A 19,261-nucleotide genomic window follows, 5' to 3' on the forward strand; every position below is an offset into this window, starting at 1 on the left:
AGAGCACAGCCTTACTCAGGCGCCTCCTCACTGCCCTCAAGAATCCACGGCCACAGCCAGAGGCACCACGTTACGCAATGCTTTCTGTTCACTGGTGGAAACCTGCTCTTAGCACAACGTTTATGTATTTTGGTTTCCAATCAAAGCTCGGACTAAGAAGCCACCTCTCTCTCGGCAAGACGCTAGTCCCTTCTCTTAACGCTGTTCCCTGATTCTCCAGGCACTAATGTGCGGAAAGATGGTGATGCCCGGAATGGCTGAGGACAAGCGTTCCACAAGCTCACGGCCTTCAACAGACTCCTCCAGATATAAAGAGCCCATGAACCCACAGCCCTGACCAGGACAAGCTGGACACAGTGGAGAAGGACACTGGTACAGAAGAGATGAAGGAAAAGGCACAAATGGACTGTGCATGCCAGTGCCAAGTACCTTTACCTGCAGAAAGAGATTGACTTCCCGTAGTTTTTGCCTTAGTTGTCGCTCGGCCTTTTCTTCAGTCTCTCTTTTGTGCTCTTTGATGTGGCTGAGGTCTGGCGTGCTGGTCTCTACACGGCACCGGAGGGCAGCCACCTCTTCTTCCAGCTGCCGCTTCCTCTTCCGCAGCTGTGCATGGCTCCCATGCATGCAAGCCAACTCTTCCCGCAAACCTTCGTTTGCTTTCTTGAGCTGCCTTGAGTTTCTCTGCTCTGCAGAGAGCCGCTTGCAAAGTTCCTGCACCTGCACACAGCCAAGGGACACACAGAGAGCCTTAAGCATACGCAGTTCTTTGCAGACCCTGCAGGCTGTGCGCTGAGACTCTGCTTGTCACCAGCTCGCTCCGTTTTAAAACCAAGTGAAAGCCATGCTCCTCTGCCAAAAGCAGCACCTCTTTTAAAGGTTTCCCAAAAGACCACCTCAAGTTTCCCGCCCTTCTCAGGTCTCCTCCAGCACTCCCCTAGCCAATAAAGGCTTCACTCCCAGGAGATCACACATCCACAGAGCTAGGCTCCTTCTCCTTTCCTCAGGAGCACACATCACGTGGGGTGTTTTGCATGCAGCGGGGCTGCCAGGGGTCTTCCAGACTTGTCTCACAGTCAGCATTGCCTGACTTTGTCAACACTCCTCCAGAAAGCAGCTTTCTAAGCCATGGACAAAGAAGCCCTATTCGCTCTGGGACCAAGCGGTAGCTTCTTTCCAAGAACTTTTAGGAAGTATCAGGTTTCCAGAAGTCCCCAAAGGTCAACTGCTACTCTAACGGTTTCCTCTCTCCTCAGAAATTCACCTTTTCCACACCACCACCCTGGCACCGCGGCACTCCTGCCCTTTCGGAATGATTAGTTAGACGTTTCCAGGGATCAGAAGAAAGCCCCTTCATTTCCAAACACAGCCACCACGTGAACGTGCACGTGAATACAGAAGTCAGCAGAAGAAACGAGACAGCTTTCCAAAACAAACACACAGAAAAAACGAAGCACAGCTCACCTTTGTTCTTAATATGTCATCTTCGCTGCCCCCTCCAGAAGGTGCGTCCTTCAGCTTGGCCTGTAGATTCAGCTGGGACTCGCGCCTCTCATAGGTCCTTAGTTTCTTCAGAGCTTTCTCCAGAAGCCTCTTGGACCTGTACAGCCAATTAGGGAGTAAAATAGGAAAGCCATGGGAAAAACAAACAAACAAATAAATAAACAAACAAAAAAAACCCCAAAACACAAGAAGCATTCCCTTTGAGGTTGCTCACAAACCGTTACGTACTCATAGTCTCTGAGTCAATTAAAGGAACCTTGACTCCCAGCTTAGCCGGTATTTCTTACAAATGCTAAAAAGCCATACCTGCTGCATTCTTCCTGCAGTTCCATGTTTTTCTTCACTGCCTCCTCCAGCTGGGCTTCCGCTGCTTGTTTCCTCTCTGCCCCCTTCTTCACTGCCTTTCCTTCACTCTCACACTTTGCACACAGGAAGGAGAAAGCACATACGCAGCTCAGTAAAAAGTGCAAAAGAGCCTGAGAAACAGCTTCCTCTGTCCCCCTGGCACCAGCAGGTGGTACTTAGCTATCCACATCAGTGGACAGCAGAGCTTAAGTTCAAGCTTCAGGGGAATCAGCCGCCATCACTAGGCAACAGTCCTGGGCGTTCAAGGTTACAGAGTTCTTGAACAGTGTAGCTGCCTGCACGCACCCAAAAGGAAAGAAAATCATCGCCTGGAAGAGGGAAGTCAGAGCAACCCTTCATGTACCTGCTGATATTTGTCTTCTTTCAGAGGCACGTGTCTTGTCTGTAAGGCAGAGAGCAGATCTTCCAGGCTCTTATGAACCTAAGGAACAAAAAAGCCACACTGATGCTTCCCGGACTCACGCTTGCACCTCATTCAAGGGGTATTAGCGAAGCGAAATGCCACCAACATTTCTCCATCTCACTACTCCTTTACAATCGACCCCCAGTTTGAGCCCTGGAGCAGTTCTGCTTCATTAAGGGCTTGTCTCCTAACTTGGCCCAAGCACACAACACTGCCTACGCCTGTGCCATTCCTCTATGGATTGACACCTTCGAGCCAAGGAATCCACAGTCAGTAAACAGGGAAGGTGTCAGAGGTTTGGCAATGAAGTCTCCCTTGTCACAGCCTGAGGATGCCACTTCGGGCTTTGCTTGGCACCAAAGCAATTCCGCGAGCTAACTCACCCTTAGGGCAGCAACAAGTGCTACTGCCTGAGGGCTTAAGCACCAGGACAGCTAAAAAGCAGCAGGCGGTCAAAGCAGCACATGAGTGTCAAAGCCTCTCCTCGCACGCTGCTCAGGCCGCACAGTAGCCAGGGAACCTCTCAACACCAGAAGGCCTTGGAGAGGGACAAAGCAGAGCCGATCCCCTGCGGACTGCCGGAAATGATGTCCCCCTGGGCTCCCCAGGAAAATCTCTTCCCAGAATGTCCCCACATACACACACAGCTAGGCTCAGGAGCTCATGAAGAAGAAAGCTGAGGAGGAGCTTACAGTGGTAGAGCTGTGCAGCTCTTTCTGCAGGGCTTCAATTCGAGCCGTGTGTTGGTCGCTTCTCCCTTCCAGCCTCACCTTTTCAAGCTCAAGCCTTGAAGGAAACACAGGGAGACAGCACTGTGAAATAACGGCCCTCCAAATTCTGGATGGGCTTGCTGCCATGCAGCCAGCTCTTCCTCTTGCTTTTACACCACCCCGGCAGGCAAAGCCTTGCTTCACCGGGGCAGTTCCTTACCGTCCCACTCGTTCTTCCAGCTGCTTTAGGCTAGCTCTTTCCAAGGAGGCTTCCACAAGCTCTTGCAGTTGCTTGGAAGAAGCCATTGCTTCCCTCTCCTTTTCTGACAGGGCCGCCTGCAACTCCTCAACACAATGCTCACTCTGAAGGCGCTGCTCTTCCGACTCCTGCAACTGTCAAACCAGCACCCATGCTACTCAGCTGCATTTACATACAGACAAGCCAAGTGCTTTGACTCCCAAGTCATCTCTCCCAAATCCTCTTGCCTTGCCCTCTCTCCTGCTAGCCTCTTCCATCCCCATCTTGTCTTCCTACAAGCAGTCCCCAAAACCGCCCCAACACCAATCCGCTTCCTTCCACAGGGACCGCACAGCAAAGACCTTGCCAAACTTAGGCACCAGGGCTATTGCACTAGGCAAGTGAGTCACTTTGAGGCCCTTCAATCTCCGCTGTGGACGTGAGGCCCAGTGCAGGCTCAGCCAGCGCGACCATTCAGAGCACCTGCCTGAGATGCTGCTTCACGTGGACCATGCAAAGCCCCACCTATCCAGGAGGGATGCTGCTTTCTGCAGCTCTCACACTACAGCACCCTGCCCGGTGGAGGAGGAAGAGCAGGTCATTTGGTTCCAGCTTTCACCCACTTCGTGGGTTATGACAGGCCGCAATGACTGACTTGCTCACGTCCCCCTGGCATCTGTTCTCAGAATACTGCCCTCTGCTTGTTCATCATTTGCCAGGGAAAAACAACATTGTCAGGCTCATTAAGGTAGTTACTGTTTTTGCCTACCTTGCCCTTAAGCCTGTCCAACTCTTTTAGCAACTGCCCTTTCTCTTCCTCCAGGTCCTTGCAACCACGTGTGGCAGCTTCCAGAGAGGATTCTGACATCAGCTGCTTTCGACGAGCCTCAGCAAGCTCCTGCTCCAGCTGTCTGGCCGTGTCCTGTGGACATAGTTACATGCATAGGAAGAAAAGGCTTGGACCACAGGTTCCGCTTTCTCTTCTTTCCTGTTACATTACAGAGCTGCTTCAGGCTTCAGAGTGAACCTAAACATAACTTATTTTGTCCACACCAGCGTGCCTCTGCACAGCTGATGTCTGCTCTCTGTCTGCTGCCAACAGCTAAGCTTTGCCAGCTCGTCTTTAAGCTCGTGGCTTCCTATGAGTTCAAAATGGCCAAGTACTGTTCTCCTTGGAACAGCACATAAACACAGACTGCAGACATCCACGTGCATCTGTGTTTAAGAAAATGCCAGCAATCTGCTCAGATGCACGTGCTGTTATTGAACTGCACACATGACTCTAATCCACAAACCCAGGGCTTCATATTAGATCCTGTGAAAATGAAAGGGCAGGAGTAGCTTACAGAGGCAAAGCTGTGCAGCTCTTTCTGAAGAGCTTCGATTTGAGCTGTCTGTTGGTGAGCTCTGCCTTCCAGCCTCCCATTCTCAAGTTCAAGCCTTCAAAGGAAACATAGGTCTCAGTATGGGAACCCAGTGGAGCACAGACACCCACTCCAAACTGTGAACTGACGGTATCTCAAGCAAACACCTCCCTCCAAATCCCAGATTTGCTTGCTCTCAAGCAGCAAGCTAACCCCGTTGCCTTTACACCCTCCCACAAAGCACAGCCTTGCTTCACTATGCCAACACCTTACCTTTCCACTTTGTCTTTCAGCACTTTTAGGCTCTCCATTTCCAAGCAGGCCTTCTCACATTCTTGCAGTTGCTCAGAAAAAGCCAATGCTTCCCTTTGCTTTTCTGCCAGGGCTCTCTTCAAATCCTGAACACACCGCTCAGACTGGAGAAGCTGCTCTTCCAACTCCTGCAACTGTCAAACCAGGACCCACGCTAGTCAGCTTCCTCTTCACACACTCAAGGCACCTGCTTTCACTCGCAGGTCACCTCTGAAAAACCCTGTTGCTTCGTCCTCTTTCATACTGGCCTCTCCCATCCCGCTGCTTGTTCATTGGTTACAGGGGAAAACAGGGTTGTCAGGGTCCTCGGGCTAGTCACCGCCTTTGCCTACCTTGCCTTTAACCCTGGCCAACTCCTTTTGCAACTGCATTTTCTCCTCCTCCAGCTCCCGGCGAGCACGCGTGGCAGCTTCCAGCGAGGCTTCGGACAGCGCCTGCTTTCTGCGGGCATCGGCGAGCTCCTGCTCCAGCTCCCTGACCCTGCCCTGATGGAATAAGGACACGCGTCGCAGGAAAAGCCTTGCACCGTGCACTGTGCTTTTGCTTTTCCTGTTACATTACACGACTCTTCCGAGAAGTAGCTCCCCAAAGGACTACTATGTTTCTTCCCCTTCTCCCATCACCCAGACCTTTCTCAGGCATCTCCCTACCCCTCACTCCTACCCCCGCCTTCATTCCCTTCCAGCCATTGTCAGACTCTGGACAAAAGTCTCTCTCCACCCGAGAGCCACACTTGGACCAGGCCTTTTCACACACACAGAATGAGGCAAACACTCTGCAGAGCAGCACAGTGCACACTTGTGCACCGTGTCCATTTGCAGGCAGACACTTCCCCTTCCACAGCACACTCCAAGGCCACGCAATCTCTTCTCTAACTGTCCACACACACACACACAAGTAGGCTCAGGAGCTCATGAAAAGGAAAGGTCAGGAGTCGCTTACAGAGGCAGAGCTGCGCAGCTCTTTCTGAAGAGCTTCCACCCTGGCAGTCTCATGACGCGCTGTCACCTCCAGCCCTGTTTTTTCAAACTCAAGCCTTCAAAGGAAACATAGGGCTCAGTATGGGAACCCCACAGAGCACACATACCCACTCCACACTGTGAACTAACAACATCTCAAGCAAAAGCCTCCCTCCAAGTCCCACATTCCCTTGCTGGGATGCAGCAAGGTAATCCCGTTGCCTTTACACCAGCCCACAAAGCAAAGCCTTGCTTCACTCTGGCACTTCCTCACCGTCCAACTTTTTCCCTCAAGAGCTTTATGGTGAAGAGCAGTGTGCCACGTTCTTGCTCTTGCTGGGGAGCAGCCATTGATTCTCTTTGCTTCTCTGCCAGGGCTCTCTTCAACTCCTCAACAGACCGCTCAGACTGGAGACGCCGCTCTTCCGATTCCTGCAACTGTCAAACCAGGAACCATGGGAGTGAGCTTCATCTTCAGCATCTTACACACTGCTTTGACTCCCAAGTCAAATCTCCCAAACTCTGGTGCTTCACCCTCTTTCCTATTGGCCTCTCCTGTCCCCATCCTGATTTTCTACAAGCAGACAGCTCCGACTGACAAGGGAAAAGAGCGCTTTCTGCAGCTCTCAAACTACACTGCCCTGCACAGCACAGCACATGAAGTAGAGCACGTCATTCCGCTCAAGGCTCCACCGCCCTCATGGGTTACGGCAGTGCGGAACTACTGACTTCATCACATCTCACTTGTACCTGTGCTCAGAATGCTGCCTTGTCCTTCTCATCATTTACAGAGGAAGAACAGCCCTGTTACGCTCATTATTGTTGTTATGGCATTTGCCTACCTTGCCTTTAACCCTGGCCAACTCCTTCTGCAGCTGCCCTTGCTCTTCCTCCAGGTCCTGGCAGGAATGTGGGGCAGCTTCCAGCAAGGCTTCTGCTGGCGACTGCTTTTTAGGAGCATCAGCAAGCTCCTCACCCAGCTCTCCAATACTATCCTAATGAAATAGTTACACACATAGGAAGAAAAAGCTTGGAGCACGCACTATGCATTTCTAATAAGGCACTTGCTATGAGAGCTCGGACATTCCCAGACCCTGCTTCCTCACAAGCCCCGTGGAGCAGCTTGCACACAGCTAAAGCTGTTCCAGTTCACTGGAACAAACGTATGGCAGAAGCAGCCAAAGAAGGAGCAGAGCCTCCTCGGTGCAGGGCCCACACCCAGAGCAACCTCCTGAGAAGATCCCCCCACGGGGAACCCACTGTGCCCCCCGCTGAAAGCACCTCAGAATCCCAGGGAGAATCGTTGTCCTCCTCCGGCTCCGCTCCTCCTGCCGATGGAACAACTGCAAGGGAAATAAGGAAGGGCACACCATGAGTGCTTCTCTCACTCTGCTGCTCTCCTCCATCAGGCAACACCCACAGCCAAGGGACAGATAATGCTGTTACTAGAGTCTTCAAAAAAAGAAGAAAAAGCAGCGTCATTCAAGAGCATCCTCACGCTCAGCCGCACCACTGTGTTCTCACCCCTTCCCCTGCCCTTCTCTGCAGCAGAAGTCGCCCAAGCCCAGCAGGACAGCTCACACAGCTACAACCAACACCCAACAGAGGGGCAGCGACCACCCAAACGCGGCTCTGCAAGGCTGGAGTCCTGGAGGAGGGAGCCGTGCGGGCAGCTGCTCTCCCAAACTCGCGCTCCAGAGTCTGGCACCCACAGTCCATTCGCATCGCAACGGAGGGGTCCTCAAAGCACTACACAAAATATCCCCACGTGGGCAGCGAGTCACCAAGAAACAGTGCTCGTTGCACTCCAGCACTACCACAAAATGCCTCCCTCAGCTGACGTGCCCTCCGCCCTCTCCTTTGGTGGCAAGGGCAGAATCGGGGCTGCCCCATCTCACAAGCACGGCACCGTTTCCATGCATTGGCCCTCACAGCCACCAAACAAGACGTGGCCTTCAACGTGCCCTTCAACTCACCTCGCACACAAGCCGGGGCTCCTGCAGCGTTTGTATCCTGAGGACCATCAGCGGCCTCCTCTCCATCCCTTGCAGGTGCTTCGTCCTGAAAGAGGCCAGCCAAAACAGTTGCAAAGAACAGAAAGAAGCACTCCCTGTGCAGGCAATGGACACCCTGCAAACTACTTCTCTCTACCCACACAGGGAAAAATGGTCTGACTTCCTTTCTTTGAGGCCTGCAACTCCTCCCTTGAGAAGACGTTTGAGTAGACAGCAGTACCCAATGTCACATATGTGCTCTTCTGCTTCTGAAGAGACCCTCACAAGCGCAGCCTGCGCACAGTTTCAGCCTGCCTTCACCCACGTTCCAATACCCAGGAGCACACACACCCTTTCCCCTCTCCTTTGCACCAATGAAAACCAACAGTTGCCTGCTTTTCAGTAACCTTAGTCCAACTCCGCCTCTTTCCTCCCTTGCACTTTTTTACCCAAAACAGCGCTCCAAGTCAAAACCCACGTTATTGCTGTTGGGCTTCTTACTTGGCTGCAGGATTCCATACACTGTCCTTTCCATGGATACTTTGGCAAAGAAACAGCAACCCCACCAAACTCTTGCAGAGCCAGAATCTGGACCCTTTGAGTATTGCACTACAAATCCCATGCAAGGGCCACTTGCTATGAGAGCTCGGACATTCCCAGACCCTGCTTCCTCACAAGCCTCGTGGAGCAGCTTGCACACAGCTAAAGCTGCTCCAGTTCACTGGAACAAACGTGTGGCAGAAGCAGCCAAAGAAGGAGCAGAGCCTCCTCGGTGCAGGGCCCACACCCAGAGCAACCTCCTGAGAAGATCCCCCCACGGGGAATCCACTGTGCCCCCCGCTGAAAGCACCTCAGAATCCCAGGGAGAATCGTTGTCCTCCTCCGGCTCCGCTCCTGCTGCCGATGGAACATCTGCAAGGGAAATAAGGAAGGGCACACCATGAGTGCTTCTCTCACTCTGCTGCTCTCCTCCATCAGGCAACACCCACAGCCAAGGGACAGATAATGCTGTTACTAGAGTGTTTAAAAAAAGAAGAAAAAGCAGCGTCATTCAAGAGCATCCTCACTCTGAGCCGCACCACTGTGTTCTCACCCTTCCTCCCACATGCTCACACAGGCAGGAAGTCACCACGAAATAACACTCCTTGCAGTCCAGCACTTCCACAAAACATCTTCCTCACTTGACCTTCCCCTCTGCCCTGGCATTTGCTGGCAAGGGCAGAATTGGGGCTTTCCCATCTCAGCAGCAGCTCATCACCGGCATTCACTGACTCAGACCAAGGAGCAAACAAACACAGGGGCTCAACGCTTCTGAACTCACCTCTACTGACAGGGAGGGCTGCTGCAGCATTTGCAACTTGAGGACCACCTGCTGCTTCCTCCCCATCCCGTGCAGGTGATTCCTCCTGAAAGAGGCCAGCCAAAAGAGTTGGAAGGAACAGAAAGAAGCACCCGCTGCACAGGAAAGGACACCGTGCAAAGTACTTCTATTCCCTGTACCTGTACAGGGAAAAACGTTCTCACTTTTCTTTTACAAGGACTGCACTCCTCCCTTAGGAGGAGGTTTCTGTGCACAGCAATACCCAGTGTCACAGACATGCTGTTCCTCTTCAACAGAGACTCTCAGAAGTGCAGCCTGGACACAGGCTGAGCCTACATTCACCTACATTCAAATATGCAGGAGCACACACACCCTTTCCCCCCCTCCTCTGCAACAACAAAAACCAACAGAAAGCACCTCAGAATCCAAGAGGGAGTCTCCGTCTTTCTCCTGCTCCGCTCCCGCTGCCAAGGAAACATCTACAAGGGAAAGAAGGAAGGGCACACCATGAGTGCTTCTTTCACTCTGCTGCTCTCCTCCATCAGGCAAGCCCCAACAAGCAAACACACAGCAGGACCCGTGTTTACTAACTCACCTTTCTCACCAGCCACTGATCCTGCAGCATCTTTATCCTGAGGACCACCAGCACCTTCCTCTCCATCCTTTTCAGATGATGCTTCCTAAGAGAGGTCAGGAAAAAAAAAAAGTGTTGCAAAGAACAGAAAGAAGCATCTTCTGCAGCAGCAATTCAAACTTTGCAAAATGCTTCATTTCCCTGGGTAACTACACAGGAGAGTTCTCTCTTGTCTGCTGCAAAGAAAGGCCTGCAGGTTTTCCACAGGAATGCCTTTGGGCAGACAGCAATAGCCAGCACCACAGACATGCTGCTCTGCCCCTCACAAGCATGGCCTAGACACACTCTGACTCCAGCTTCAACAACACGGTGACACGCACGAGCACACTCCCCATCTGTCCCTTCTTTTCACCCAGGACAAGCAATAGCTGCCTGCTTCTCCGACAGCCTTAGTCCAGCTTCCCTCCCTTTCCTCACGGGCACTCTTCAACCCACTAGCACATCTCCCTGTGCTGCAGTAGCTCCTCGCAGACGGCATCTGCGACACCCTCTCAAAGCTCACTGACAAGAGGGCAACCAGGAGAAGAAGGAAATCTCGCCTGCATCTCCAGCACTGCAGGGTGCCTTCCAGCATCATCCTCGGAATCCTCAGAATCGCTGCACAGTCCCAGTGCCAAACACCTCTTCTGCAGGAGAAACAGCAAAAATAAAGAGACATCATCAGAGGGGAAACAGGCAGCGGGAGATCAGGCGCACGTGAGCCTGGAATGCCATTCCCATGTGCCAGGAGACAAAGACACCGGCTACAGGAGCTCCCTGCTGAGCACACTTGAGGAACCTCACAAGGAGGACAGGAGAGCCAGGGGATGAAGCACCTCAGCCCACTTTGAACAATAAATGCCTTTCTCCCACATTAGTCACAATTCTACCACCCCTTTGTTCCTGGAAACCGACAGCAAGGTCTGCAGGACAAAGGAACAGGTAATCTAGGAGCTCATCAGCCTTCATTCTCTAGAAATCTCACGCACATCAAGACTGTGCGGTCATTTCTCTTGTCACCTAGTGCTCTTCTGCCCCCGACCACCAGACTGCTGCGTGCTCTGCCACGGCTACCAGACTTGGAGGAAGTAGCTCACAGCAGCAGGAAGGGGGCCAGGCAGGAGACCGCTTTGCAGGAGCAAAGCCACCGCACTGCAAGCGCCCTTTCGCTCAAATCCACACAGCTCAGCCCTCCAAACCACTCACTCATTCCACAGAAATTCTGCCTCTTGGGCCACTTCACCTTGGCAGCTAAACGGCGTCTTTCTAATTCGGAGGCAGGAACGGAGTTGTCCTCGCTCTCCTCGTCATCAGTATCTTGAACGCTTGAAAAGTTAAGACAAGAAGGACTGTGTCTCTCTCCAGGCTCTCCTCTTCTGAGGCAGGGGAAAGGATTGGGGGAAAGCGCTTGGTCAAGCCTCACCATACAAAGCATTCACGGGAAAGCTCCTCTCCCACTGTGAAAACATTAATTGACACGATTAATTCTTAGCATGTCAGACCTTCAGAAGTCAACACGGCCCACAAGCACCTAACACAGGCACTTCTGCAGGCCACGCTGCAGGGGAACAGTCACACAAGACAGCAGGGACAAAAGCAGGCCCCAACCTGCCCTTGACTTCTCGCACCCTACTGAATTCTAACCCCCTTCCCCTCAAAGGACATTAGCAAAGAAAATCAACACTGCCCTTACATTTCCTTCTAAGCTTCCTCAACAAAATACTAGCATTGGACAAACACGCGTTGGGAGCAGACAGTTAGCAAACGCTGCGGGGCGCTGACGGGATAGGAAGCTAATGAAGTGCTCAACTACTCGCACCACACGCACACGCACACGCACACGCAGAGCCCCAGCAGTTCCTCCACGCTTAAGGATCCTACCTCCGCTGGCCGCAGCACAGGCGCCCGATGCAGAGGCAGCAGCTCCTGCTCCGGGAGGCGAGCTGAGTCCTGCCATGCCTACTGGGCCGCCTGCACGCGCCCTCTGCGCGCACTCTGCCAGCTCTTCACCAACGCTGCAGACAGGAAGAAAGGAAGGACTGTCACCAAAACCAACAGCATCCTTGTACACGGCTCTTCTAGGACACAACGAGCCACTGCTTCTCCACGCTACGCCTATTCAGAGCCATCTGGCAAGCTGACACACACGGGCTAGTTACACATACCCACGCACACCCGCCCTTCCTGCTCCCCTTGCTACAGGCCCAGGGCGAGGGGAAGCGGCAGAAGAAAGGACCTCTGCATTTGGTCTCATGCGCTGCTCTGGGGAGGGCCTCGTATACACTCCACTTGCCCAAAGCACACTTTTCAGGCTCGCTATTGCTCACAGCTCAGCTCAGCACCACCAACTTGAAACCTGACCGAGCAGTCGGGGTGGAGTCAAGGAAAACCTCCCGGTTCACACTTGACACTACATGTTCCAGAATGTGCCCAGCTTCCACAGACGTCTCCACACATCATTAAACCTTGCTGCTCTTAACAAGAGCGTCCATAAGCCAACACGCACATTCACACACCTTAGCAACTCTAACGTCACCTAAAGCACTTACCGAGCATGCAGAAAAGTCCTAGCATACTCCTCCGCCGTCCACCCAGCAACATCTTTCTGGGAAAGATCAGCACCATGGCGAAGAAGAGTGTCTAGGATGCTCCTGTTCCCAGTCGAAGCAGCCCGCATTAAAGGGGTCCTAGAGCATCCAAAAGAGGAGAGGAAAGCTCGGAGCCAACGCAGACATTTCACTCGCATGCCTTTCAGCCCTCTTTGCTCCCACAACAATTGCTTCCCCCTTTCCCACAGGCAGAAGCAAAGCAAAGGCAGCTACATGGAAGCACAGCACAACTCGGAAGGAACGGGGCCTCCGGACACGCTCTTCGGACAAGCCCTTCACCTGGCAGACTGGTCTCGAGCGTTCACATCAGCTCCTTTGCCAAGCAGGAACTCCACCATCTCGCCGTGACCACCCGACACGGCAAGGGCAAGGGGCGTGCAGCCCATCTGCAAGCATAAAGCGCCCCCAGTCAGAACCAAACAGCCAGGGAAAGCCACTCTCTCTTTCCGAGAGCAGCCTCACCCACATTCTACACTTACCTTATCCTTAGCCTCGAGAAGGGCGCTGTGCTCCACTAGCTGCCCTGCTAGAGAGGTGTTACGAGCAAGGACAGCCAGGTGAAGGGCAGTGTTGCCGGTAACGTCGGCAAGATTAGGGTTGGCACCATGCGCCAGCAGAATGGCCACGCATTCTTCTTGCTGGCACTGCACTGCCTGCAAGCAACACAGCAAAGAAAAGGAAGCCTTCCCAGCAACTACGTTTCCCTCCCTCAGCGCTCCCACAGCCGGCCAAGCGCACAAAGCAACCCCGGCCTTCCCCGAGGAGGCAACGTGGGCCCATTCTGCGCCAATCTCAACGCAGTCTCCACCTGTCCCAACATCACGCATCACCCCAGAGACGCAGCGCTCTGGGTGCAGCTTGGAAGCCCTCCCTCAACAGCTCTCCCATGCTCCACGTACCTTCATCAGTGGAGATCTCTTGTAGCCGTCCCGCGCATCCAGCTTGCACTTCTTCTCCACTAAATAGGACACGATCTCCGAGTGCCCATTAGCGCAAGCGAGATGCAGGGGTGTCCTACAAAGGCAACACATTCCATTAACACGCACACACGCGCCGAGCTGCACACACCGCTCCTGCCTCTGTCCCGGGCCTAGGGCCACCGCTGTCCGCAGCCACAAGAGCAGCTTAGAAAGAGTCGCCCATTCCGGCAGCAACGGCAGCAGCTGCACACCCCAAGCCCAGAGCGAGGGGCTAGGAAAAGTCACCCCCACCCCACGCAGCACCCGCTTCCCGCAGCTCCGCACCCGCTTCCCTGCAAAGGGGCTCCTGCGCCCAGGCACAGCGGTCTGCCCACACAGCCCCACGCTGCCGGGCGCAAGCGGCTGCCCTCCATCCCTCTGCCCGCGCAACCGCCCGCTGCCTCCAACAGCACCACCCACGCTGCCCAGCAAGGACCACCCAGGCTTGGTTGGCCACCTCCAGCCTTCGCCAAGGCGCCCTGCGGCTTGCGCCAGCACCGCTTGCGTGGCAACAGAGTGCCGCACGCCGGGGACACGGGCTTTCCAAGAGCAGCACAGCAGCCTCGGGCGGTGCTGCTGGGGCAGGGCCTGCCACCCGGCCTTCCCCGCAGCAGCCTCGAGCACACGCGCCCTCCACGCCCGGCCAGGCCCTCGCGAAGAGCCGGCAAAGCCCCGGCCGGCGCCGCCCCCCTCACCGCTTGGCCTTGTCGCGCCCGTCGAGGCCGCGTGTCGGCAGCCGCCGCAGCGCAGCCAGGTCTCCGCGGGCGGCCGCGCGGTGCAGCTCGCTCAGCTCCTCCTCGCGAAGCTCGTAGCGAGCGCCCACGCAGGCCAGGGAAGCGCCGCCGGGCGCCGCCGCCCCCCGCCCCTTGCCGAAGAGCGCCAGGAACCGCTTCATGCTGCGGCGGGGACGCGGACACGGCCAGAGAGAGACGGCCCCGCCTCGGGCGGGCGGGGCAGAGGAGCCGAGCCCCGAGCAGGGGCCGCGGCCGGGACAGCTGCGGCGGGGCTGAGCCCCGGCGGGCTGCGGGAGCGGGGGTCGCGGGCTCGGAGCCCCCGCGCCGGGAGCAGAGGCGCGCTCCGAGGGCCGGGACGCAGCGAGGCTCCCAGCGAGGCACGCGCCGACCGTCGCTCCGGCACTGGCGGCCGCAGCACTGAGGCCGCGCGGCGACGGCGCCAGGCGCAACAGCCGCGGCGAGGGCGTCACAGGGCGGCGGGGTGACGCCGCGGGGTGACACTGCCACGCGCCACAGGCGGCTCCTCGACGTGGGGCTGCAGCGCACCCACAAGGGGCTGCGGCTCCCCGAGAAAGAGCACCGCCGCTGTTAGCTTGGTTGTCGCTCAACTATCTTTTTCATGTTCTCCTATGATTGTGAATCTGCTACTTGTTGTAGATCTGCCAGCGCTGCCAGTTATTATCATTAGTAGAAAATCATCTTTCATTTCACAAAAATCCCCATTTACGTCTTGTCGGTATTTACTCAACTGAATCGAGCAGAAAAGCAGAACCAGCCAAAAATAATAATAAAAATAATCCCCAGCCACGCTCACACTATAGATTGCGATTAAATGTTTGAAGTGCATGAGTAGGGTGGAGGTGTTAGTTTGTATATTGATATATGCCCTTCATGATGAGTCTGGATTTTACTGCTTGTAGGACTGAGGCAGGAATAAGTTCGTGAGATGGGATGCTAGCCCGAGGTGCTCTTAGGCTACTGAACAGCAGCGGAATACTTCCATAAGATGTTTGAATGAAGATTTTTTCCCTCCACTTCTGCATGTGTACATGTTAGCAGGAGGAAAAATAGCAAAGCTTGTATTTGATAAAAGGAGCGCGCAGTTGGCTGTTGATTACGGTGCTATTAGTGGTCCATATATACCAAGAAGACACTCAGAACAGGTACTGTGACTGCTGCCATTATCCCTGATAAGGAAGGTCACCTCTCTTTTTGCGGTGAGGTTGCAAGTCTTTAATTGCCCCTGCTCCTGTCCAACAGTGCCTTACAAGCCATGTATAAAGCTGATACTGTGTGGTTAGCCGGTAAGTATTACCTGCCATAGTGCTAGAGATAGAAACTGGGCTCTGTGCAACGGAACTCGAAGCCTGTGTCTCAAGTTCCTAAACGAGGACTCCAGAGGGAGCAGCCGTGTTCCCCCCTCAGGGGAAGAGGAAGCCTCTCTGCTGTGGGGGATAGAGATCTTTCTCTTGGGGATGTAATTGAAGTGGCCACCAGATAAGCACTGGCTTCTCACTTACTTGGAAATCATCCTTAAATTCAAATGTACATTACTGTTCCAAATGAATGGGATTCTTCTAATCGGGACTTTTTTTTTGGAACTTGTCCATGCTATGCACACATTGCTAGGACATCCTGCACACTGCATTCTTTAACTACTAAATTAGCTCTTTAGCTTTGAAGGCCAGCTAGCAGTGTGAGTGTATTGTTCACACGGTCATTGAGCATTCCCGGATTTTTGTAGCCAAACCCTAACAGATGTCCAAATCTCTCTGGAATTACTGGAAGCAACCAGGAGGCTGTCATCTCCACATTGCTCTTGGTCTTAGCTTAAGGCTACAGGTGCCTCCTAAACCACAGCAGGGTTTGCTGCGTCCTCACAGTGGATGTGCCATCAAGCACTGCCAGTCCAGACCAGCTTTCTTCTCAAAGTTCAAACTAGCTTATTTTTATGAAGACTGGGCCATTTTGGAGCTCTTTTTGTACACCACGTGCTTAAAATCAAAACTGCACCAAGCAATAAAAAAGCCAACACTAAGATAAAATACATATATATTAGTAAATTAACACCAGAGTAATATAGGTATGTACATGTGCCTAGGTGATGTGCTCTGGGATTGCATAGTCCTCAAATGGCCTGGTAAGCAGCCAAACTTCCTTTCAGAACACATTATGGCAGACGTTACTGCATCTTCTTCTGCCTTTGAACTCCTTTCGGAGTTTGGGGTCCTGTTGTCACTCAGCAAACCTCTCCTTATCGAGTGCATTAAGACCAGCCACTCTTAGGTAAACTAAGATTCTTGCAAAGGCCTTTGGGATCTTACAGCAGGGTTTTGCCTCCCCCTTTGGGAATCCCTGCCGACTACTCCCACGCACTTTCTTGTTCCTTCTCATCTTTGGAAAGGGCTTCCGGGAGGCTGCGCTCCATCAGCTTGCCAGGCCTCGAGCTGCTGCCGACCGTTTGCGGCTCGCCTGATCGTGCTTCTTGGCTGGCTCCTAGGCAAGGGGGACAGCTGCTGTGGGCCAGGCCTCAGGAGCCTTCCGCCATTGCCAGCACCTGCCAGCCATCTTTGAGAGCGGCCTCCCCCTGGCAGCGCAGGAGCGCTCTGAAGGGCAGCAGGAGGCAAACAGAGCCCCCAACTCCAGGCCCCTGTCTAAAAACCCAGCGGAGCTTTCAACCTCCCCTGAGGAAAAGGACACAGGCTGCACGCTGCCAGCAAGCGGCCAGACTCCTACCAGGGTTCCCCCCTTGGCAGCAAGCCCGCCGCTCCCATTCTGTAAGAGGGACAGGCAGCGGGAGGAAGAGGGAACAGGCGCGTGCGCAGGGCAGCCAAGTCACGAAGGGGACGGGAATAAAACAGAGATGTCCCAGCCTACAAGCTTTATTAAATACAGAATTGGAACAGAACACCTTCACTTGAATGCAGCTCGATGTCATCTACACACCACTCCGCCAAGAGCTAGAGGGCACGTTTCCCCAGGCTTCCTTCCTCTCGGGATATCCTCTCTTGGCAGTCCCCGCTCCAGAAAGCCACTTCTGAGGAAGGCGCGCGCGGCAGGGGGAACAAAAGGCCCTCTGTTAGTGTTACAGGAGCAAAAGGGAGCAAGTCCCAAACCAAAGGAACCAACCCCATTCATCCCAGTAGACAGGCACCTCTGCTCACAATGCAGACACATTCAACCCAAGGCACTTGTGTCCATCCAAGCAAATGCAAGGGGCTCTAAAGCAACAGCTGGCCACTCGGCAGCTGATTGAAGCCAACAGGAACCCAAAGAATTGCAAAGCAGGGGCCACCTGCTTGCAAACAGGCCCCGTCCCTGAAAAGGCCCGACTAGAGCCCCCCGGAGAGGGGATTATTCGGGGCTCTGGGGGCGGCCTTGCATGTGCACATACACTGTTTCTTCTCTTTTTTAAGGACAGGCACATAATATTCTGTGCCACCAGTATTTGGATCACGATGAAGGTGTCACATAAATCTCCAGGTTGCAATTACCTCGCTCACGTTCCTCAGCGACATTTTTGACCATTCCTCACGCACCTGCAAGTATAACACAGGATACCCTTAAGTCCTTAGCAGTTACATTCCTCTAGTACTACCTTCTACGGCCTTTTGAAACCTAACTGTAACATGAAATGCAAACTGGGAACAACACCCTCAATCCTGAGAAATGCTTTATCCACCAAAACACAGCATTGCCACTACTCTGTGCTATTAAGTGTATCACAACACAATTGCCACTCATCACTTTTCCCTCATTCTGGCTTTACAGAAGGGCATCAAAAAGCACAAGGAGGATATAAGCACACATGGCCAGAGGTCTAGTCCCAAGGCCACGAGCTGCATATTTACACTGTTCACAGCGAGCAATCCCATTTGTGATGCCTGCTTTTTTTCTCATTACAAACCAACACTCTCTTTAATTTACTCCGCAGCAAAGGACTCAGGCCAGAACGAGCTGGCTTTCCTTGCAGCAGCCACATTCTAGACAGCCTTTTTCATGGCAGCTCTGCTGACTTGCTGTTTAGCCACAGGAGTGCCTGAGGACAGTCACCTGGATCACCCTCTGAGACCCCCACAAGGCAATGCCCAAAGCCGAGCAGCTCAGCTTCAGAACACTACAGGCATGGGGACAGCTACAGCCCGCAGGCATCTCCTTTCAACAGGACCCTTGCTACGCTGCAGGCACCACAGCACTGAGTCACAACTGGAGCTGCCTGAAGCCTTCCCAGGATTGTAAAAGATGGAAGAGGAGAGCTTGCCCTTGCCTCCACTCTGTGCAAAGCAGGGAATGGATCATGGCATTCAGTGAAGAATGCTTCGCCCTCTTGTCCAACTCTTGCCACACGGGCCCCAAACCTCACCATTCCGTGAGGACCGTGCTCTCCACACACACTGCAAAGGCTGGGGCACACTCGGACCAGAGCTATCGCTGAGGTTGCAGCAGGCTCTGAGCATTGCCTTGTGGAGTCTCTCAGGGCGATCCAGGGGACTGTGCTCGCCCAGTTGTGAGGGGCACCAATGCTGTTTGCACTAGCAGACTGGGTGTCCCGGAGCTAGGCAGGAATGCGTGCTCCTTTTCCCCTTAAAAGCTGAACCCTGCTCATTCATACTCTGTGGGCAGCTCATTCGAGCACAGCGTGCATGTCCAATGCCTTACCTCAGCCATTTGAGCTTCCACTCTGTCTGTCACACAGGAAGCATTGCCCGCTGCGTTCAGCATCAAAGAGCGGCTGCTGCCCAGCTCAGGAGGGTAGGCAGCAGCGGCTTCCGCAAGGCCTCCGATAACTCTGCCTTGCTGCAGGCGTCTGCTGAGAGCCAGTTCATTTCCCAAATCCCTGATTCTCTGCTGCATTCGTCCTACCAGGGAAGCTTCAGCAGCGGCTCTTCTTTGTTCCACCTGCTCCTGGGTGGCTGCCTGTGTCTGAAGCAGATGGTGCCATTTCAGCCTCCAGGGAAGAAGAACTTTCCCCCCATGCCCGACGACAGTTTCCACACACCCCCTTGGAAGAGCACAGCCTTACTCAGGCGCCTCCTCACTGCCCTCAAGAATCCACGGCCACAGCCAGAGGCACCACGTTACGCAATGCTTTCTGTTCACTGGTGGAAACCTGCTCTTAGCACAACGTTTATGTATTTTGGTTTCCAATCAAAGCTCGGACTAAGAAGCCACCTCTCTC

At 53.9% G+C, this 19,261-nt stretch overlaps 1 protein-coding gene across 1 annotated transcript; it reads right to left on the reverse strand.

Annotated features, from left to right (window-relative positions):
* Positions 1-182: 182 nt before the first annotated feature.
* On the reverse strand, positions 183-18,936 carry LOC148596276 (uncharacterized). Its single transcript, XM_088523951.1, is given in 16 exon segments — positions 183-389; positions 391-717; positions 1,462-1,597; positions 1,807-1,919; positions 2,962-3,055; positions 3,200-3,372; positions 5,226-5,378; positions 9,763-9,847; positions 12,330-12,467; positions 12,669-12,775; positions 12,869-13,042; positions 13,289-13,403; positions 14,044-14,263; positions 14,307-14,499; positions 17,577-17,621; positions 18,742-18,936. Coding segments are annotated over 16 exon segments (2,475 nt in total).
* Positions 18,937-19,261: the final 325 nt, after the last annotated feature.

Source organism: Tinamus guttatus, unplaced genomic scaffold (assembly GCF_059628265.1).
Source record: "Tinamus guttatus ecotype Peru unplaced genomic scaffold, ASM5962826v1 Tinamus_guttatus_pri_ptg000018l, whole genome shotgun sequence".
In the NCBI taxonomy this organism is placed as follows: domain Eukaryota; kingdom Metazoa; phylum Chordata; class Aves; order Tinamiformes; family Tinamidae; genus Tinamus; species Tinamus guttatus.